Source organism: Triticum aestivum, chromosome 2D, assembly GCF_018294505.1.
Source record: "Triticum aestivum cultivar Chinese Spring chromosome 2D, IWGSC CS RefSeq v2.1, whole genome shotgun sequence".
NCBI lineage: Eukaryota > Viridiplantae > Streptophyta > Magnoliopsida > Poales > Poaceae > Triticum > Triticum aestivum.
The window spans coordinates 475,401,615-475,417,908 of NC_057799.1; the positions used below are offsets into that span (position 1 = coordinate 475,401,615).

A 16,294-nucleotide genomic window follows, 5' to 3' on the forward strand; every position below is an offset into this window, starting at 1 on the left:
CTTAATGGAATGTCAGTACTCCGGTCCGCCGTAAACAAGCGAGAGCTCTCACATTACTTGGCCTTTAGCAAAGAAGACGCAGACATCAAGCATCCCGATCCCGGCAACCATATGATAACACAATCAGCCAAAATTTGGACCTATCCATAATAAACTGAGAGACGATCTCGCACTCAATTGGGTGTGGTCTTCAAGAAAAGAAGGAAAATTACGCTGCCTCTGGCATGACGCCTTTGGCGCTATCCCCTCAACCGGCCCCGCCCAGCAGCCTCACCTATCTATCTTCTATCCACTAGGCTACAATGACGACTGTCTATGATGCGGGTGCGATCGCCAAGCAAGCCAAGTGTTTGACGAAATTCCTCGCCATGTACCCCGCTGCGTCCAGCTTGAAGCTTTTGCTCTATCCTCTCATTTTCTTTTCCTTTTTCGAGAGAGTGGGAGAAAAAAACAATCCTCTCATCTTCTCAGCCGGCCCCGCTCAGCAGCCTCAGCCCTCAGCAGTTCACCCGGGATCAACACGCTCCGTGCCGTCGCTCTCACTGACGACTGAACCTATATGATGGAGCGCGGCCACCAACTGTTCGACCAAATTCCTCGCCCCAGAGCGCGCCATGGCTCCCCCCTTCCCCCTCCTCCTCCTCCTCCTCCTCGTCGCCGGCGCCGGCGCCGGCGCCGCCGCGCCGCCGAATGGGCACGCGTGCGCGTCGGCCGAGGCCAACACCTACGCGTTCTGCGACGCCTCGCTGCCGTTCCCCGTCCGCGCGCGCGCCCTCGTCTCCCTCCTCACCCTCGACGAGAAGATAGCGCAGCTCTCCAACACCGCGGCGGGCGTGCCGCGCCTCGGCGTCCCGCCCTACGAGTGGTGGTCCGAGTCGCTCCACGGCCTCGCCGACAACGGCCCGGGCGTCAACTTCTCCTCGGGCCCCGTCGCCGCGGCCACCATCTTCCCCCAGGTCATCCTCTCCGCCGCCGCCTTCAACCGCTCGCTCTGGCGGGCGGTGGCCGAGGCCGTCGCCGTGGAGGCGCGCGCCATGCACAACGCCGGCCAGGCCGGCCTCACCTACTGGGCGCCCAACATCAACGTCTTCCGCGACCCGCGCTGGGGCCGCGGCCAGGAGACTCCCGGCGAGGACCCGGCCATGATCGCCGCCTACTCCGTCGAGTATGTCAAGGGCTTCCAGGGGGAGTACGGCGACGGCAGGGAGGGCAGGATGATGCTCTCCGCCTGCTGCAAGCACTACATCGCCTATGATTTGGAGAAATGGGGCAAGTTTGCGCGGTACACCTTCAATGCCGAGGTGAGGCGTTTGCTCCTATGAATGTTTCCGACTGTCTTTTGTATTACCAAAGCTCATTTTCGGTTATTACACTTTATCTAGCTTATTAAACATGCTGGTTGTTCACTTCATTAAGTAGTATGTCATACCATAACAGCCTATGCTTACAATGCTGTTTTTTCGGGAACTTGACATCACACTAGCACACTACCTTAGCAGTTCAGTCTATGAACAGAAAAACGCTTCTGCATACAGTTTTTTATTTTGAGGATCGCATACAGACTCTTTGGTACACTAAAAAACCTTCAGAGTGGGTGTATCATGTATCAGTGATGCCGAGAATCAAAATATCTGTGCCAAATGTGTGCAACATGAAATCACAGAGTCGCTTCTTTTTTGAACAATATATTCAATCAAAGAACAGAAATATTAGCTTGGAATCTGGTGAAGAATTCTTTTAAACTTCTATTACAATTTTAAATTTTGCATCCATTGTTGGTAGGTAAATGCGCAAGATTTTGAGGACACGTACGAGCCTCCTTTCAAGAGCTGCATCCAGGAGGGTCGTGCAAGTTGCTTGATGTGCTCATACAACCAGGTAAATGGTGTGCCAGCATGTGCCCGTAAAGATCTGCTGCAGAAGATTAGGGATGAATGGGGATTTAAAGGGTACTGCTTGCTTGCTCTCCTTTGAATCTGTAGTGCTTCAGCCTTGTACTATTAGATGTTGGAATGACACTAATGTCACTATTGGTGCTCATTTTGTGTCTGAAGGTACATCGTATCTGATTGTGATGCTGTGGCAATAATTCACGAAAACCAGACATACACGAGTTCAGATGAAGATTCAGTAGCGATTGTTCTCAAGGCCGGTTAGTTGCCTGAAACCCTCTCTCTTTCGCTGAGCATCGCATACTTTATCAGGATATTGCTATCTTTCTAGACTAGGACTTTTACTTCTCAGTTCAATAAACACTACAAAAAGCAAAGATTATGACTTTGGGAGATTAGGGACATAAAATTAATTTTTGGCCAACTAATGTGAACTCCATTTTGAGGCTTCTACTTTCTGCTTGCAGTGTGACAGATTTTAAAATATGAACTTTTACGCTTTGCCAGAATTAGCATGACGAAGGCTCAACATCTTCTCGAAATAGATTTCTTTGACCCACCTTCTGTATATCATTCAACCAAGCAGTATTTCTTGCTGAATATGATTCCTGTTTTTCAAGGAATGGATGTCAACTGTGGGTCTTTCCTGATTCGGCATACAAAGTCGGCAATCGAGAAAGGAAAGATACAAGAAGAAGACATCAACCATGCTCTTTATAACCTGTTTTCTGTTCAGCTACGCCTTGGACTTTTTGAGAAAGCCAGTGAGAATCAATGGTTCACACGACTAGGCCCCAGCAATGTGTGCACGAAAGAGCACAGGGAGCTCGCAGCAGAAGCTGTAAGGCAGGGAACTGTCCTGTTGAAGAACGATGACAGTTTTTTGCCTCTAAAGAGAAGTGAAGTTAGTCATATTGCTATGATTGGAGCGGCAGCAAACGATGCATACATAATGGGTGGAGATTACACAGGTCTAAATCACCGGACTCATTTAAACACCTCTTATTTTTCTATCCTACGTAAACTAATGTAAGCCTCACTTTGTTCAGGTGCTCCCTGTGATCCTATCACCTTTCTTAAAGGCATGCAAGCCTTTGTTCCGCAAACGACCGTTGCTGGTGGTTGCAAAAATGTATCATGTGACTCAACGGATGGATTTGGCGAAGCCATTGAAGCAGCTAAAAGAGCTGACATTGTTGTTGTGATTGCTGGGTTGAACCTGACTCAGGAGACCGAAGATCTTGACAGAGTGACCCTTCTCCTTCCAGGCAAGCAGCAGGACCTCGTAAATATCATTGCCAGTGTAACAAAGAAGCCTATCGTGTTGGTGATCACGGGTGGTGGTCCTGTTGATGTTTCTTTCGCGAAGCAAGATACAAGAATTGCAAGTGTCCTGTGGATTGGATATCCAGGAGAAGTTGGCGGGCAAGTTCTCCCAGAAATTCTTTTCGGAGAGTACAATCCAGGTGAGTAAATAACATGCGGTCAAATAGAAAACCTTGTATTGTTAGCTAATCTAGTACACTCTGCTGATGACAGGAGGAAAATTGCCCATCACTTGGTACCCTGAATCCTTCACTGCGGTTCCAATGACCGATATGAACATGAGAGCCGACCCTTTGCGCGGCTACCCTGGAAGAACATATCGGTTCTACACCGGAGATGCGGTATACGGTTTCGGTTACGGTCTGAGTTACACAAAGTACTCGTACAACTTCTTGCAAGGTCCAAACAGAATCAGCCTGTCACATTCACCAGTTCCAGGCCTCATCAGTAGGAAGCCTGCATACACACGGAGGGACGGGCTGGATTACGTGCAGGTTGAAGACATCGCGTCATGTGAATCCCTAGTCTTCTCTGTCCACATCTCGGTCGCCAACGACGGTGCCATGGACGGGAGCCACGCCGTTCTACTGTTCGCGAGATCGAAGTCGAGGGTTCCTGGCTTCCCTCTGAAGCAGCTGGTTGGTTTCGAGCGCGTCTACACTGCCGCCGGCAGATCAACCAACATGGAGATCAAGGTGGATCCCTGCAAGCATATGAGCGCGGCCAACACTGAAGGCAGAAGGGTGCTGCTTCTGGGATCCCATCATCTCATGGTAGGAGACGAAGTGCACGAGTTTGTCATCGAAGCATAACAATCTAAATCGTGTGTCACTTCTATAGCTGCTGTATTTGGCACAGTCGGATTTACACCTGTACAATTGTACCATAATCATGTTGTAAAGATTCACTGGATGCATGTACGGTTGAACCGATTTTGCAGTAAAAGAAAGCAAAAGCAATAAATTTGACGCTGTTCTAGTTCTATTTTTGTTAGATGAACACTGTTTTTTTCAAGAGTAACAAATTGCGTATCATATTTTTATAGAAGGCAGAAAGAAATTAACAGGAAATGTCGCAAGCCCAACAAGTAGAGCTACCAGCTAGCATCCGCATACCCACCCCCAAATACATGCTACTTGCATAAAGATTTGAAAACACGTAGCTCTGGCCGATCTCCAAGTTTGTATCTCATCTAGAATGAGGTTAACAAATTGGGGGATAGTCTGTTGTTGCGCCATATTTCTGAACACCCGCGCATTAGAATGACTAGCGAATCAAAAGCTCTTTCTGCTTGTCTTCGGCACCTCCTTGCTCGATCTTAGCCACCACTCCTCCAGGATGTCTAGAATGACTAGCGAATCAAAGCTCTTTCTGCTTGTCTTCGGCACCTCCTTGCTCGATCTTAGCCACCACTCCTCCAGCATGTCTGTCTAGCGTAAACACACTGCATAAAGATGTGGTCAAGAGTGTCCTCTTCCTGGCAGCAAGTGAAGCACGGGCAGTGGCGTCTTGTAATCCATGTCGAAGCCGTCTATCAGAGGTCCAGACACGATAATGGAGAACAAGCCATATGAATATTTTGCATTTGAACGGTGCCCAACTTTTTCATATGCAATGAGCGGGTGAACCATGCCATGGCACAACATCTTGTAGGTAGATTGAGCCGAGTACTGAGCGGAGGCACTCCATCTCCAGGTGAAAATGTCGGGGGTGCTAATATTAAGAGAGATGATGCTGACGACCGACCATAGGTTTGAGAACCGTTGTGGTGCTAGACCTGCACCTTACGTCTGTGATCTAGCTTAGGTTGTTGAGGGCATCATGGACTGTTCTTTCATTGACGCATCTCGTAGTCACCTTCTCTAAGACAAGGGGTGCTATTTCTGCAACTGTCGTACCATTGATCCAGCGGTCTCTCCAGAATAGGAGGAATTTACCATCTCCTAACTGGATGTGCACAAGGCTATCAAAAATGCCCTTGGCCACATCATCACACAACGGCAGTAGGCCTTGCCAGGGTCTGCTGGGGTCCGTCCTACGCAACCATTCCCATCTGACGCGCAGTGCCAATGCTTGAAGCTTTAAGTTTTTTTACTCCTAGTCCTTCAAACTCCGTCCGACGACAAACCGTGTTCCAAGCCACGAGGCATTGGCCTCCATGGACTTTATCAGATCCACCCCAGAAGAAAGCCCTCGTCCATTTGTCAATTTCCTTGAAGACCCAAATAGGGGGTCTAGCACCAATAGTGGTGGATAGGTCTCGCAGCGATGACGCTCTTAACTAGCACAGGGCGACCTAGCCTCGTAATCAATCTGCGTTGCCATGCCGGGATAAACTCCTTAACTGCGTCTAGGATTGGCTGCCACTGAGCCTTGGTGAGCTGAGAAATACTGAGCTGCAATCCCAAATATTTGCATGGAAAATGCGCAATGCGGCACCTGGATCTCCTCAATCTGGCCCGTGTCTGCAGTGTCTGATCTGATTGGGTGGTCCATGATTTAGCATAATTGACTCTCAGACCCGACGCTTCACCAAATATCTCCAGAGCACTACCGACAAAGTTCAGATCTTGGCGAGACGGACGCATAATGAGGATTACATCGTCTGCAAAGATAGAAACTTGTTGTAGCGGAGTGGCGCCCGGAAGAAGGGATATCACCCCCAAAGTTGTTGCTCTGAGTGACGAAAAAGGGTTTCCCCCCGCTTTATATTATAAAGCACCAACCACAGAGCAAAGTAACGGTAGCAAGGTTCCGCCAGCCAGACCTGACAACAGCCATACAAGTAGAGGGAACATAGGTCTTGCTGGGGGAGCAACACAACAATCCCCTAAAACGAGAAGGAAAAGCTAATCCGGCTCCGGCGGTGGTGGAGGAAGCGGTTGCTGGAGTGGTTGCGCGAGTCTGGAGGCGGTGGAGCGGAGGTGGGTGATCATCCTGTCGATGAAGAGGCGGTCTTGGCGCTTGCTAAGCGGCCTCCAGAGCTGTAAAAAGCCACACAGTTTGTATACGGCGTTAGTGTCACACTGAGGAATGCTGTGCTCAATCACCAATTTATTACGGACATTCCATAATGTCCACAACTGTGATCCGACCAACACCAAGAGGGAGGGACGCGCAAAGCTAGGGAAGGTAAGAACTTCCGCAAACATATCCGGGAGGTTAGTATGGCACCAACTGCCACCTACGATCTCGCGCATGCAACTCCATAAGAATCTTGCGAAGGGGCAAGAAAAGAAGATGTGGTTCGAGTCTTCAGGGACCGAGCACAGAGGGCATAGGCCATCGGAGGGGCCATTCCGCTTAAGCACCTTCGTGCCAGATGGAAGGTGCCCTCTTACTAGTTGCCATAGGAAGATTCTAATCTTCAGAGGCAGTTTAATCTCCCATAGGAAGATTCCAAAGTTGTTGCTCTAAGAATGATGGATGTCAAGGATTCCGTAGCAATGACGAAGAGAAGGGGAGATAGAGGGCCCCTTTGTCTGAGTCCACGTGCATGCATAATCTTTATGCCAGGGATGCCATTCAAAATCATTCTCGAACTAGCCAACTAGAGGAGGATGGAGATCCATGGCAACCATTTGGCACTGAATCCTGTCTGCGGCAACTCCTCATAGAGGAAAGCCCATGAAAGGCAGTCGAAGGCCCGTGATATATCAAGCTTGAGCATCACTCCCTTGCACTTCCTTGAATGCAAGCGCCTAGCCACCTGGCGGACCAAAATGAAGTTGTCGTGTAGGCATCACTTGATAATGAATGTTGACTGATTTGCGGAGATGAACGTGCCCATATGTCGTCACGCACGGTTCGCTAAGATTTTTGCCACCAATTTTGGGAAGCTATTTATCAAGCTTATAGGTCTATAGTCACCAATGACATTCGCATCCGGCTTCATAGGAATAAGCGTGATGAGCCCTTTATTAAGCGATGCGAATCCTCTGCCATCACCATCTAAAATTTTAGGAGGGCTGCCATGATATCATTTTTTATTATGCTCCAAGTCTTGTGATAGAATATCCCCATAAATCCACCTGGCGAGGGGCACGATGTGGTGGCATCTCCTTTATGACTTCCCAGACCTCATCGTCGGTAAATATGCCGTCAAGATCACAGAGGTCGGTCCGTTGCATGCCTAGCTCCACAAGATCAAGGGAGTGCATTGTTGTATCATATTGTTTCAATGATGTATATATATGTTGGATTGTATAAAAAACAGTATAATTGTTGTATAAATCTAGGGCTCATGCAGCCCAAGATGGTCTGAAAGGCATCGTCGAAGGACGTTCCCACTTACAGTGATCGCGGGGATGAAATTTCCGCACGACTTCCATTGGCGGCAGCGTTAAACAACTTTGGTGTTGGCCTCTCCCGCTTACAGCCATCGCACTCTAGATCTTTGCCTTGCAATAGTACGCTCCGGGGATGACAAGCCCGACACCGTGAGTTTGAGGGTACGTCGCTCCAGGGATGAACACTGTTTCTAATTCTGATACTGCCGATCCACCTGCACGGTCTCTCTAATCTCCCGTGATGAGAGGATACTGGCAGCAATGTGCCGTACCAACCTTCCCTAATCTCTCGTGCCAAGTTAGCAAAAGCGCCAGCTCACCGCCGCTGGTTTTGCAACGACCAGCCGGGCCAGGCGGGCGGGCCCAGCCGAGCCCCCGGCGCGCGAGGCCACCACATGACACACCACACGCGAGCAGCAAAAACAGCCAGCCAGCCAGCCACCCCCGCCCGCCTCCCTTTCCGTCCGTCCCCAACCGTCCCCCTCTCTCGCTCGCATCACAACAAACGCGCTCTCTCCTCGCCCAGCTTCCGGAACTCGCCCCCCGTCCCCGTCGCCACCGGCATGGCCTCCGCCGTCTCCCTCGCCGCCTCCTCCTCGCCCCTCGCCGCCACCTCGCCCTCGCGCGCGCCGCGCCCCCACCAGGCGCTCCCGCCCGCCCGCGGCCCGCGGTCCCAGGCCCAGGCCCTCCGCGCGGTCTCCGGCCCCGCCGGGAGCCGCCGGTGGGGCGTCGGCCGCGGCGCGACGGTCGTCTGCGCCGTCCAGGGCCAGGACACCACCATCCAAGGTATATAACGCGCCAGCTCGCCTGATCGGCATGTTGATCCGTCTTCTGTTACATGGGATTTGGTGGTGGCGAGATACTGATCCGATTAATGCGTCTGCGTGGATCTGCTGCGTGTTTTCCGATGCGTCTAGGCACGAGATGAGGCTTTGCTTTCAGGATTAGGATTTGCTTCGGGGAATCGGCCAATCGTGCCTTGGGTCGCTTCCACGTGGGTCCCCCAACGTCTCAGTTGTTAGGAGCATAGCAGCGATGTGGACGCGAGGCTGTGGATTTTACCCCGTTTGTAGCAACTCGACGTTCGACGTCTCTGCTGCGGTGCCAGCGTATGCGTACATGTCTTCATGGATGCATCTGCTGTCTTGATTTGTAGAGCTTGCGCCTGAGTTTGCTGGGAAGCTCGCTGTACAGTGTGCATGGGCAAGCTTGGGCTGCTCTTACAACTATTACTGTTGTCACACATATGATTTTATGACGGGCACTTGTATCTAAATATGGAATTGCGCAACTGTTTAATGCGAGTTATTGTAGATACTAGACTGTTTAATGGTTATTCAACTTATTGATACCTGTGTGTTTGGTTGATGGAGATTTGTTATTACTGTGCCTGAAACACCACTACATTTAAGGTAACGAGGCTGGCGCTGGACCATGTCAGTGTCCCTGAGAGGACTGAATGTATTTCACATTACTCCCTTCAGCGTAATTGTGTTTTCTTGCCCAGTGACACATAAATGAGCAAATATCGGGTCTTCGTACAGAAATCTTTTTTGGAAATATCGTAAGTGAATTAGAGAAGGGCCTCTGATTTATGCAATGGTGCATTGGGTGATTGAATTTCATTTTCAGTTCCTTTTTATGTTAAAATTCTTGCAGTCAAAAACACTTGGCTTCAGTGACTAGCACTACATCCATGATATTCTTACATGTATTTAGAGAAGTAATGGAACAACAAGTTCTATACAACTATAGAGCTGCCCCCATGATATGGACATATTAAGATGAATCTGGCTGCGGTGTCGAAAGCTTAAGCTGTTGGTGTATTCAAGGAATTATCATTGCGTTATGGATATAGACATCTCGTGGTTGTACACTCGTAGTTCTGTGATGGTGCAGTAAGAGTTTGTGGAAGTTCAAAAAAATTGATATCTTACACAAAGCAACGTAAATACACTCTTTTCTGAACAAAAAAAAAACAATTACTGTTTGTGCTACATTAATGTAAATGCTATGTTCAAAAAAATAGTGTGCTACAAGATTTAGCGCTGCCCTTCTCCAAATGCTATACAAGTTATAGCGTGCTATATTTAAAAATAGCGGCATAAAAATGTCAAATATAACACAAAATTTAAGGCCTTCCATAATTTGCAATGAAAGGGGACACTCCAAATTAAACAAAGAAGCATACGAGAGCTAGGTTCAGGGCATGTACACTCCTAATTTGTAAGGAAAGAGTGTTACACTCCTAATTAAACAGAGAAACATCGGTGGCTGACTTGCCGGCGCCGGTGGCGTGGTTGACTTCGGCGCTGTCTTGCTGGAGTTGGAGGCGTAGCCGACGCCGCTACTTGGAGGGGGGTGGAGGGAAGCTGCTGCCGCTCACGATCTGCCACCGCCGCCTTTGCTCATGAGTCACGAATGCCCCCATCGTCGCTGCACTCGGTCACGAGCTGGTAGGAAATTGGTGATGAGTTGGCTAGGTTTGGTTCGTTGCGTTTGCATCTAAGAGAGAGTGAGTGTGAGTTGGGCCAATGCGATGCGGCGATGCCTGATAGGCTGCTGTGTGGTACATACTAAAACGCTATAACGTTATTTCGTCTAGCGTCAAAATAGCGTGCTATAGCACAAATAGCGCCATAGCGAGCAAATTAGCTAAAACGTAACATGGCCCTCCCAGATATGCTATAGCGACGCTATAACGTCGAAATAGCGTGCTATTTTTTCATCTTCCTTCTGAAAGAAATATACCCGTCTATGTTAATAACGACAAGTTATTGGGCCTAAATCAATATCTGACATGGAAATGCCATGCGCCTTCTGCTGCTGAAGATATTCCTGTAAAAGTGGTTTTATCGATCTTCTGTTAACAGATTTCTCAATCTGGTTGGGATTTCGCTGATCTACTTTTGGGGTCGACCTGACGCTTTACAGTGATTAGAACTTTTATGGGTGTTTATGCAGATATCGTGCTGTTTTTTGACTTTAATTTGTGTTTGAATCCTCTAACTTTTCAAACTCGACCAATTTGAGCTGGGATAGGATCATTGAACAGAGAGGCAACAGCATGAAAACAGTGCCTGTAGTGTTGCTTGTTAATAGCTGGAGTTAGCTTTCTGTTTATCTCTTTGTTTCATCATTCAATGTTCATCAGCATGAAACAATAAAGATTTGGAGTATGATTGGTTTGATGCCAAAAATTGGCTTGCCAACATTTGGCAAATGCCAAATATTGGCTAGTGCTTGGTCGGTTACCAACTTTACTTGCCAACCTCACAAGAAGTTGCCACTTTTTGGCAACTTTTGCCAATTGTTGGCTTGCCAAGTATTGACAATGCCAAATGTTGGCATCAAACCAATTAGCCTCTTGGTTTGCCAATTACTCTATATTTTCTACAAGCTATTTGATCTGGACATTGTATTTGGGGATCATAGAACTTGTGAAGTTAGTTGATTTAGTTTTTTTCTCTCGCTGTACTTCAGCAGTTTCATTCATTGATGTGTTCTCAATTGTTCATTGCGATACTGTCCATTTGTTTTGTAGTTCCCGATGTCACGAAGACAACATGGCAATCACTTGTTATAGAGAGCGAGGTTCCTGTTCTTGTTGAATTCTGGGCTTCATGGTGTGGACCTTGCAAAATGATTGATCCAGTTATTGGTAAGCTGTCAAAGGAGTATGAAGGGAAGCTGAAATGCTACAAGCTCAACACCGATGAGAATCCAGACATAGCAAGCCAGTATGGCGTCCGGAGCATCCCAACCATGATGATCTTCAAGAACGGCGAGAAAAAAGACGCGGTGATAGGAGCAGTGCCTGAAAGCACGCTGATCACATGCATCGAGAAGTTTACCGAGAGGTAAAATGCTGAACGGGCCTCCTCGACGGTTACTCGGCATTCCACATCCATTGTTCAGTCAGATCATCGAAAACTCGACGTCATCTGTGCAATCTTTCTATACGTGCGTTCAGTTGTGTAGATAGTATTGGAAACTTGCTCTCTGTACCATCAATAAATAGAATCACAGAAGTGTTAATGATAAAAATCCCAAGGAAGCCTGGTTTCATTTTGCCATTCTTTTGGGCTGTAGATATGTATGACGGGACTGTTAAGAGTCATATTCTGTATTATCATATCACATATTCCGTCAGTTGATGTGATCGTTTCCCTTATAAACTGATGAATCTGTATCTGTGATACTGTTTCTAGATCTTGATTGTGAACACTGTCCCCCCAATCATATGTTTCTCTTATCTTTTAGATGGCTGTGGATGAGAATATGAGACGCAGATGCGCTGGTTGGATGGAATAGACTGATACCTCTTTGCTTTTTCAGGGGGCGATAGTCGTATTCAGAGTAAGCATATGTAACTGATCGATCAAAACAGACAGAACCCTGTTTGGTAGTTGCATCAAATTCAGAACATGGCGAATATGTACGTCTGATTCGATCGCGTCGTCGTGAGGACCACGAGAAGTGTTAAATCGGTCGGCGGAGAATTATGATTATTGGTGACATGACATTGCACATCAGCTGGCTGGAGCAGAAAGCACATCAACGTCATTTCCTAGTTTATCCGGTTCATTTTCTCGACTTGAATCGTGACAGGTATAGTATTTCCAAGAGCATGGCATCTGGATCTGGTTCAGCTCTTTAAATGCCTCCTTGTTGGGTTTGTGTCTGGCAGCCCATCTGCAGGACCTGCTACAGTAGTAGCTTTGATAACTTTTAACAAACAGTGACCCGTTTCAGAAAACCAGTCGGCGCATGCAGTAAACTGCGGCCGCCGGCCAGCACGACACGAGGAAGGGGCCGATCCACGTCCACGGTCTCCTCGTCATGTAAACAAACAGTGGGCGACCTGTATGTGCCTTGATCGTTTGGTAGTACAGTACTACGTGGGCGCACGCACGCACCCGTGGGGCATTCAATTGGCTGGGCCATGACCCCTCCCCGCTCCCGGTCCCGTCGTCGTTAGCTGTAGCTGACAGCATATCAAAATACGGTTCGTCAATAACTAAATGGATCCACCACATCCAGTAAACAAAACCTCCGTTTTCCGGCCCCGCTAAAAACGTGGGTGCACCGGCGCGACGCGTCGCGCGGCGATCTCGTTGGATCCCAGACCACATGACATGCCTTGACTCCGCCACCAGCCGTTGGCCCTCGCCGTCGGCGCGGCGGCACGGTAGGCTGCCACGCCCCCTCTCCCCGCACCTACCGGGTTCCCAATGATTACTTGTGCGGGAGCCTCGTGCGCGCGTTGCATAATGCCTCCGTCGTGGACGGACGGGCGGGCGACCAGACAGGACAGAGCACGCACCAAACGCCGTGCCCGTACCCGTGCCTTATCGCCGCGGCTCCCGCGGCATGGGACGCGACGACGCACACGCCGGAATCTGTCGTATCCCCCTTCGCCCACCGGCAATAAGAGCATCTCCAGCCGCACCCCCAGCAAGACCCTCACGCGATTTTTTGGCGGCCGACACCGAAAAATCGGCCCAGTCGCGTCCCCAAAGGCCATTTTTTCGCCGGCTCGGGCCGAAATTGGCGCCGGCGAACCCAGGCCGAACCCGGCTTGCTGGGGTGCTTGGGGGCGCTGGCTGAATCGTTTTTGGCGCGAAAATCGGCGGGCCCTCCTTAGCAGCGACTCGGCTCTTCTCGTCGCTTTGTCGTCCTCATTACCTCGGTTCCCGCGGGGGAATCTATGCCAAAGCTGTCGCGCCGGTCAGCCTCCTCCATTGATGTCTCACGGGCGGCGCAGTGAAGACGGGCCGACGCGCGTCACTCGCCCGCCACGCGTACGCACGGCGGCTACGCGAGCGCCGCCTATATAAGCCGCCCCCTCCCGCACCGGTGAGCCACGCACACACCTCGCTCTCTCCACCGCCGACGCCCCCGTTCCTCCCTCTTTCTCGCCCTTTCCAGTTCACCCCAATGGCCGAGCGCTTCCCAGGCGATGGCGCGGCGGCGAACGGCTTCGGCCGCCGCCACCTTCACGAGGACGAAGCCCGGCTTCTCTATGAGGCCGAGTACCCGGTCCCGCCGGACATGCGGGTGCCCGGGGCGTGGAGGATAAGCGCCGGCGGGGTCCCGGTGCCACCGCCGCCCACCGGGGCGGCGCGTCGCGCGGAGATCGCCCGTATACGTGCTTCTCTGCCGCATGCGGCGAGAGAAGGGCCGCGGTACACCCCCGACAGCACGCTGTGGGAGCCGTATTTCCGTCGCCGCCACGCCGAGCAGCTTGAGGCCACCAACGACATCGTGCCCTTCGGGAGGCTCAACGCCGACGGCCGCCGCCGATGGTGGGGCGTGCCCGGCCGCACACTGGAGGCCGTCCTCGAGTACATCGAGGGCGGCAACACGCCCAGGCTTGAGGTGGAGCCCGGCTCGTCAGGCCGAAGGTGGAGCCCGGCCTCCCCGCGGAGTACGAGGCCATAGTCCGACGCGGCTTCTCCGACGAGGCCGCCCTAAAGTGGGCGCGGGACGACTACCTCCGCGACGAGATGGTCCGGCAGCGCCGAGCCCTGCAGGAGATAGCCGCCCGCCAGCATGGGCGCGAGGACGAGAACGGCGTGGTGATCCTCGACAGCGACGAGGACGCCCCTGGACCGTCCAACCCGCCGCGTGTCGGCGATCCTGGGCAGGGGTGCAGCAGGGACGGCGGCCGCGGAGGAGGCGACGACGGCGGCGACTACACGCAGTTCTACAAGCTCCTCGGCATGTAGAGCTTTAAGGGCGGCGGGCGCCGGGCGGCGAGGAACGGCGAGGGCGAAGGCGGGTCTAGTAGTGTTTTTTTCTTCTTTTGTAAAATATTTGTCTTATGTTATGAACTCGCCGAAGTTTGGTTGAATTTGCGCCTTGTTTGTGAGAATGTGGGGCCGAATTTTGTTTTTCAAAAAAACGTGGGCGCGGTGACTGGGGAGCATCACTCCCCCAGCACGGGTTAGCGCCGGTACGCCCCTAGATTTTAGCGCCTCCTGGGGGGCCAACGGCTGAAGATGCTCTCTAAGAGCATCTCCAGCCGTTCGGCCCCTCAGGGCGCCGAAAAAGAGCGGTCTGGGGCGAACCGGCGCTAGATTGGCCCCTGAGGGCGACCTAGCTCCCAGTCACGCCCCCAGGCGACGCCTCCCAAGTCGCGCAATTTCAAACTTGGTCATTCCCACTCACAAAAAACGCCACAAGTCCGGCGATCTGCGGCCACAGTTCGGCGATCGGATAAATAGTTCGGCGTACAAAAAAAGAAAGGACGCGTGCGCAACGCATCACACGGCGGGCCGCCGGTCCTGGCCGCCCCCTTCTTCTTCTTGCGTCCCCTCGCCGGAACAGGCGCCGGCTCCTCCTCCTCCTCCTCCTGCTCGTCCGGCTCCTCCTCGCCGTACTCGAGCTCGCCGTCCATGCCGCCGCTGAGGTCCACCGTGTCGTCCTGGATAGCGAACCTGGGGGACGCGGCGGCCGCGGCCGAGCCTGCCGTGATGATGTCCTCCATATCGGCTTCGGTCGCGTCGGTGTCGCCGAGGTGCGACGTGGAAGCTTGCGAGAAGGGCAGCGCGCCACGGCGGAGAGGGGGCGTCGGGGAGGACACGTAGGTCGGCGGCGAGTAGTTGTATGGAGGGTACTGCACGCCGGCGAAGGCGGGCGAGGGCGTGCGCTGGGCCGGGTGTACATGGGGGAAGGTGACGTTGGGGCTGAACCCACAGTGCGCGTCCCCGTCGGTGTAGTCGGCGACGGCGTGCATCCCCAGGGTTGCGGCGACGACGAGAAGCAGGCTGGAGAGCCGACACTTTGCTGGCTCCATGGCGCGTACTGGGCGTGGCCGCTGGGTGGATTCATCATCCCCACGCGAGCCGCCTCGGCTTGCTCCGCCGCCGTCGCCGCCGCGAGCGGCACGCTGTCCCGGGCCTTCTTGGCGTTGGCCTTGTTCCGCCGGTCGGTGGTCACAGCCTCCCTGCGCTGAACTTCCGCCCTCCAATCGGCGTTGGACATGCCCGGTGGCTTGGACGGCGGCGCCCTCGGCTTCCTCTGCTTCGGCTGGGCGATGCCGGCGGTTGCAGCTGTCGCGGCGCGGGGGATCGCGTACTTCTTCGGCGGCATGGCGGCCGGCTGGGAGGTGAGCGGGAGGAAGATTGGCGGGAGGAATGGAGAGAATGAGTGGGGGGAAAGCGGGAAGAAACGGCGGGAAAAGGCTCTCAACTCGCCGACAGAGCGGCCCCACACCACTTTTCGCTTGTGTCGGCGCCCCAAGGCGTCCCCCAGCGCGCCGGCTGTTATTTCAGCCCAACCCGGCGAAAAAAGACTCGTAAGGGCGCGACTGTGCCGATTTTCATCCGCCGGCGCTAAAAATTCATATGTGAAGGGCCTGTTAGGGACGCGGCTGGAGATGCTCTAAACAAACTGGCCAGTGGCCACGCCGGGGGTTAAGAGCATCTCCACTAGGCTCCCCAAGACACCCCAAACGCTTTTTTAGCACCGGCGTAAAAAAATGGTCCTAGTCACGCCCCCACGAGCTGATTTTGCGCCGGATTTTAGCAAAAACAGCGCCGGCGACCGCAGGCATAACCCAGCCCCTGGGAGGCACTTGGGACGCCCCGCGCTACTTTATGCATGGTGAAACCCCAACAGCCAGCCTCTCTTCCCCTTTCTGCATGCAAAAAGAATCTGGCTCCTCTCTCTCTCCGCAAGCAGAGCTCCGCTCCAGCACGCCACCGAGCTCGCCGCCTGTCCGCCCCCCTCCCCGCCAGCCTCCACCGCGCCACAGACCTCGCTGCGTCCCCGGCCGGATCC

The 16,294-nt window shown here is 52.4% G+C and overlaps 3 protein-coding genes across 3 annotated transcripts; 2 read left to right on the forward strand and 1 right to left on the reverse strand.

Moving 5' to 3' along the window:
• Positions 1-533: 533 nt before the first annotated feature.
• Positions 534-4,200, forward strand: LOC123053916 (probable beta-D-xylosidase 6). Its single transcript, XM_044477536.1, has 6 exons — positions 534-1,301; positions 1,783-1,949; positions 2,055-2,152; positions 2,513-2,863; positions 2,942-3,358; positions 3,432-4,200. Exons 1-6 carry the CDS (start codon positions 615-617, stop codon positions 4,028-4,030), a joined length of 2,319 nt encoding a protein of 772 aa, XP_044333471.1. The 5' UTR covers positions 534-614; the 3' UTR covers positions 4,031-4,200.
• Positions 4,201-7,902: 3,702 nt separating this feature from the next.
• LOC123055856 (thioredoxin M2, chloroplastic) lies at positions 7,903-11,717 on the forward strand. Its single transcript, XM_044479689.1, has 2 exons — positions 7,903-8,293; positions 11,052-11,717. Exons 1-2 carry the CDS (start codon positions 7,903-7,905, stop codon positions 11,369-11,371), a joined length of 711 nt encoding a protein of 236 aa, XP_044335624.1. The 3' UTR covers positions 11,372-11,717.
• Positions 11,718-14,658: 2,941 nt separating this feature from the next.
• Positions 14,659-16,086, reverse strand: LOC123053917 (uncharacterized). Its single transcript, XM_044477537.1, has one exon. The coding sequence runs from the start codon at positions 15,306-15,308 to the stop codon at positions 14,667-14,669; it is 642 nt and encodes a 213-aa protein (XP_044333472.1). The 5' UTR covers positions 15,309-16,086; the 3' UTR covers positions 14,659-14,666.
• Between the last annotated feature and the right edge of the window lie 208 nt (positions 16,087-16,294).

Bases quoted from the DNA above. Each gene is read 5' to 3' on its own strand.
- LOC123053916 (XM_044477536.1), top strand. From the start codon at position 615: ATGGCTCCCCCCTTCCCCCTCCTCCTCCTCCTCCTCCTCGTCGCCGGC. The intron at 2,153-2,512 runs GTTAGTTGCCTG...CTGTTTTTCAAG, and splicing joins AGCGATTGTTCTCAAGGCCG to GAATGGATGTCAACTGTGGG. The intron at 3,359-3,431 runs GTGAGTAAATAA...TGCTGATGACAG, and splicing joins TTTCGGAGAGTACAATCCAG to GAGGAAAATTGCCCATCACT.
- LOC123055856 (XM_044479689.1), top strand. From the start codon at position 7,903: ATGACACACCACACGCGAGCAGCAAAAACAGCCAGCCAGCCAGCCACC. The intron at 8,294-11,051 runs GTATATAACGCG...TTTGTTTTGTAG, and splicing joins CCAGGACACCACCATCCAAG to TTCCCGATGTCACGAAGACA.
- LOC123053917 (XM_044477537.1), bottom strand. From the start codon at position 15,308: ATGGAGCCAGCAAAGTGTCGGCTCTCCAGCCTGCTTCTCGTCGTCGCC.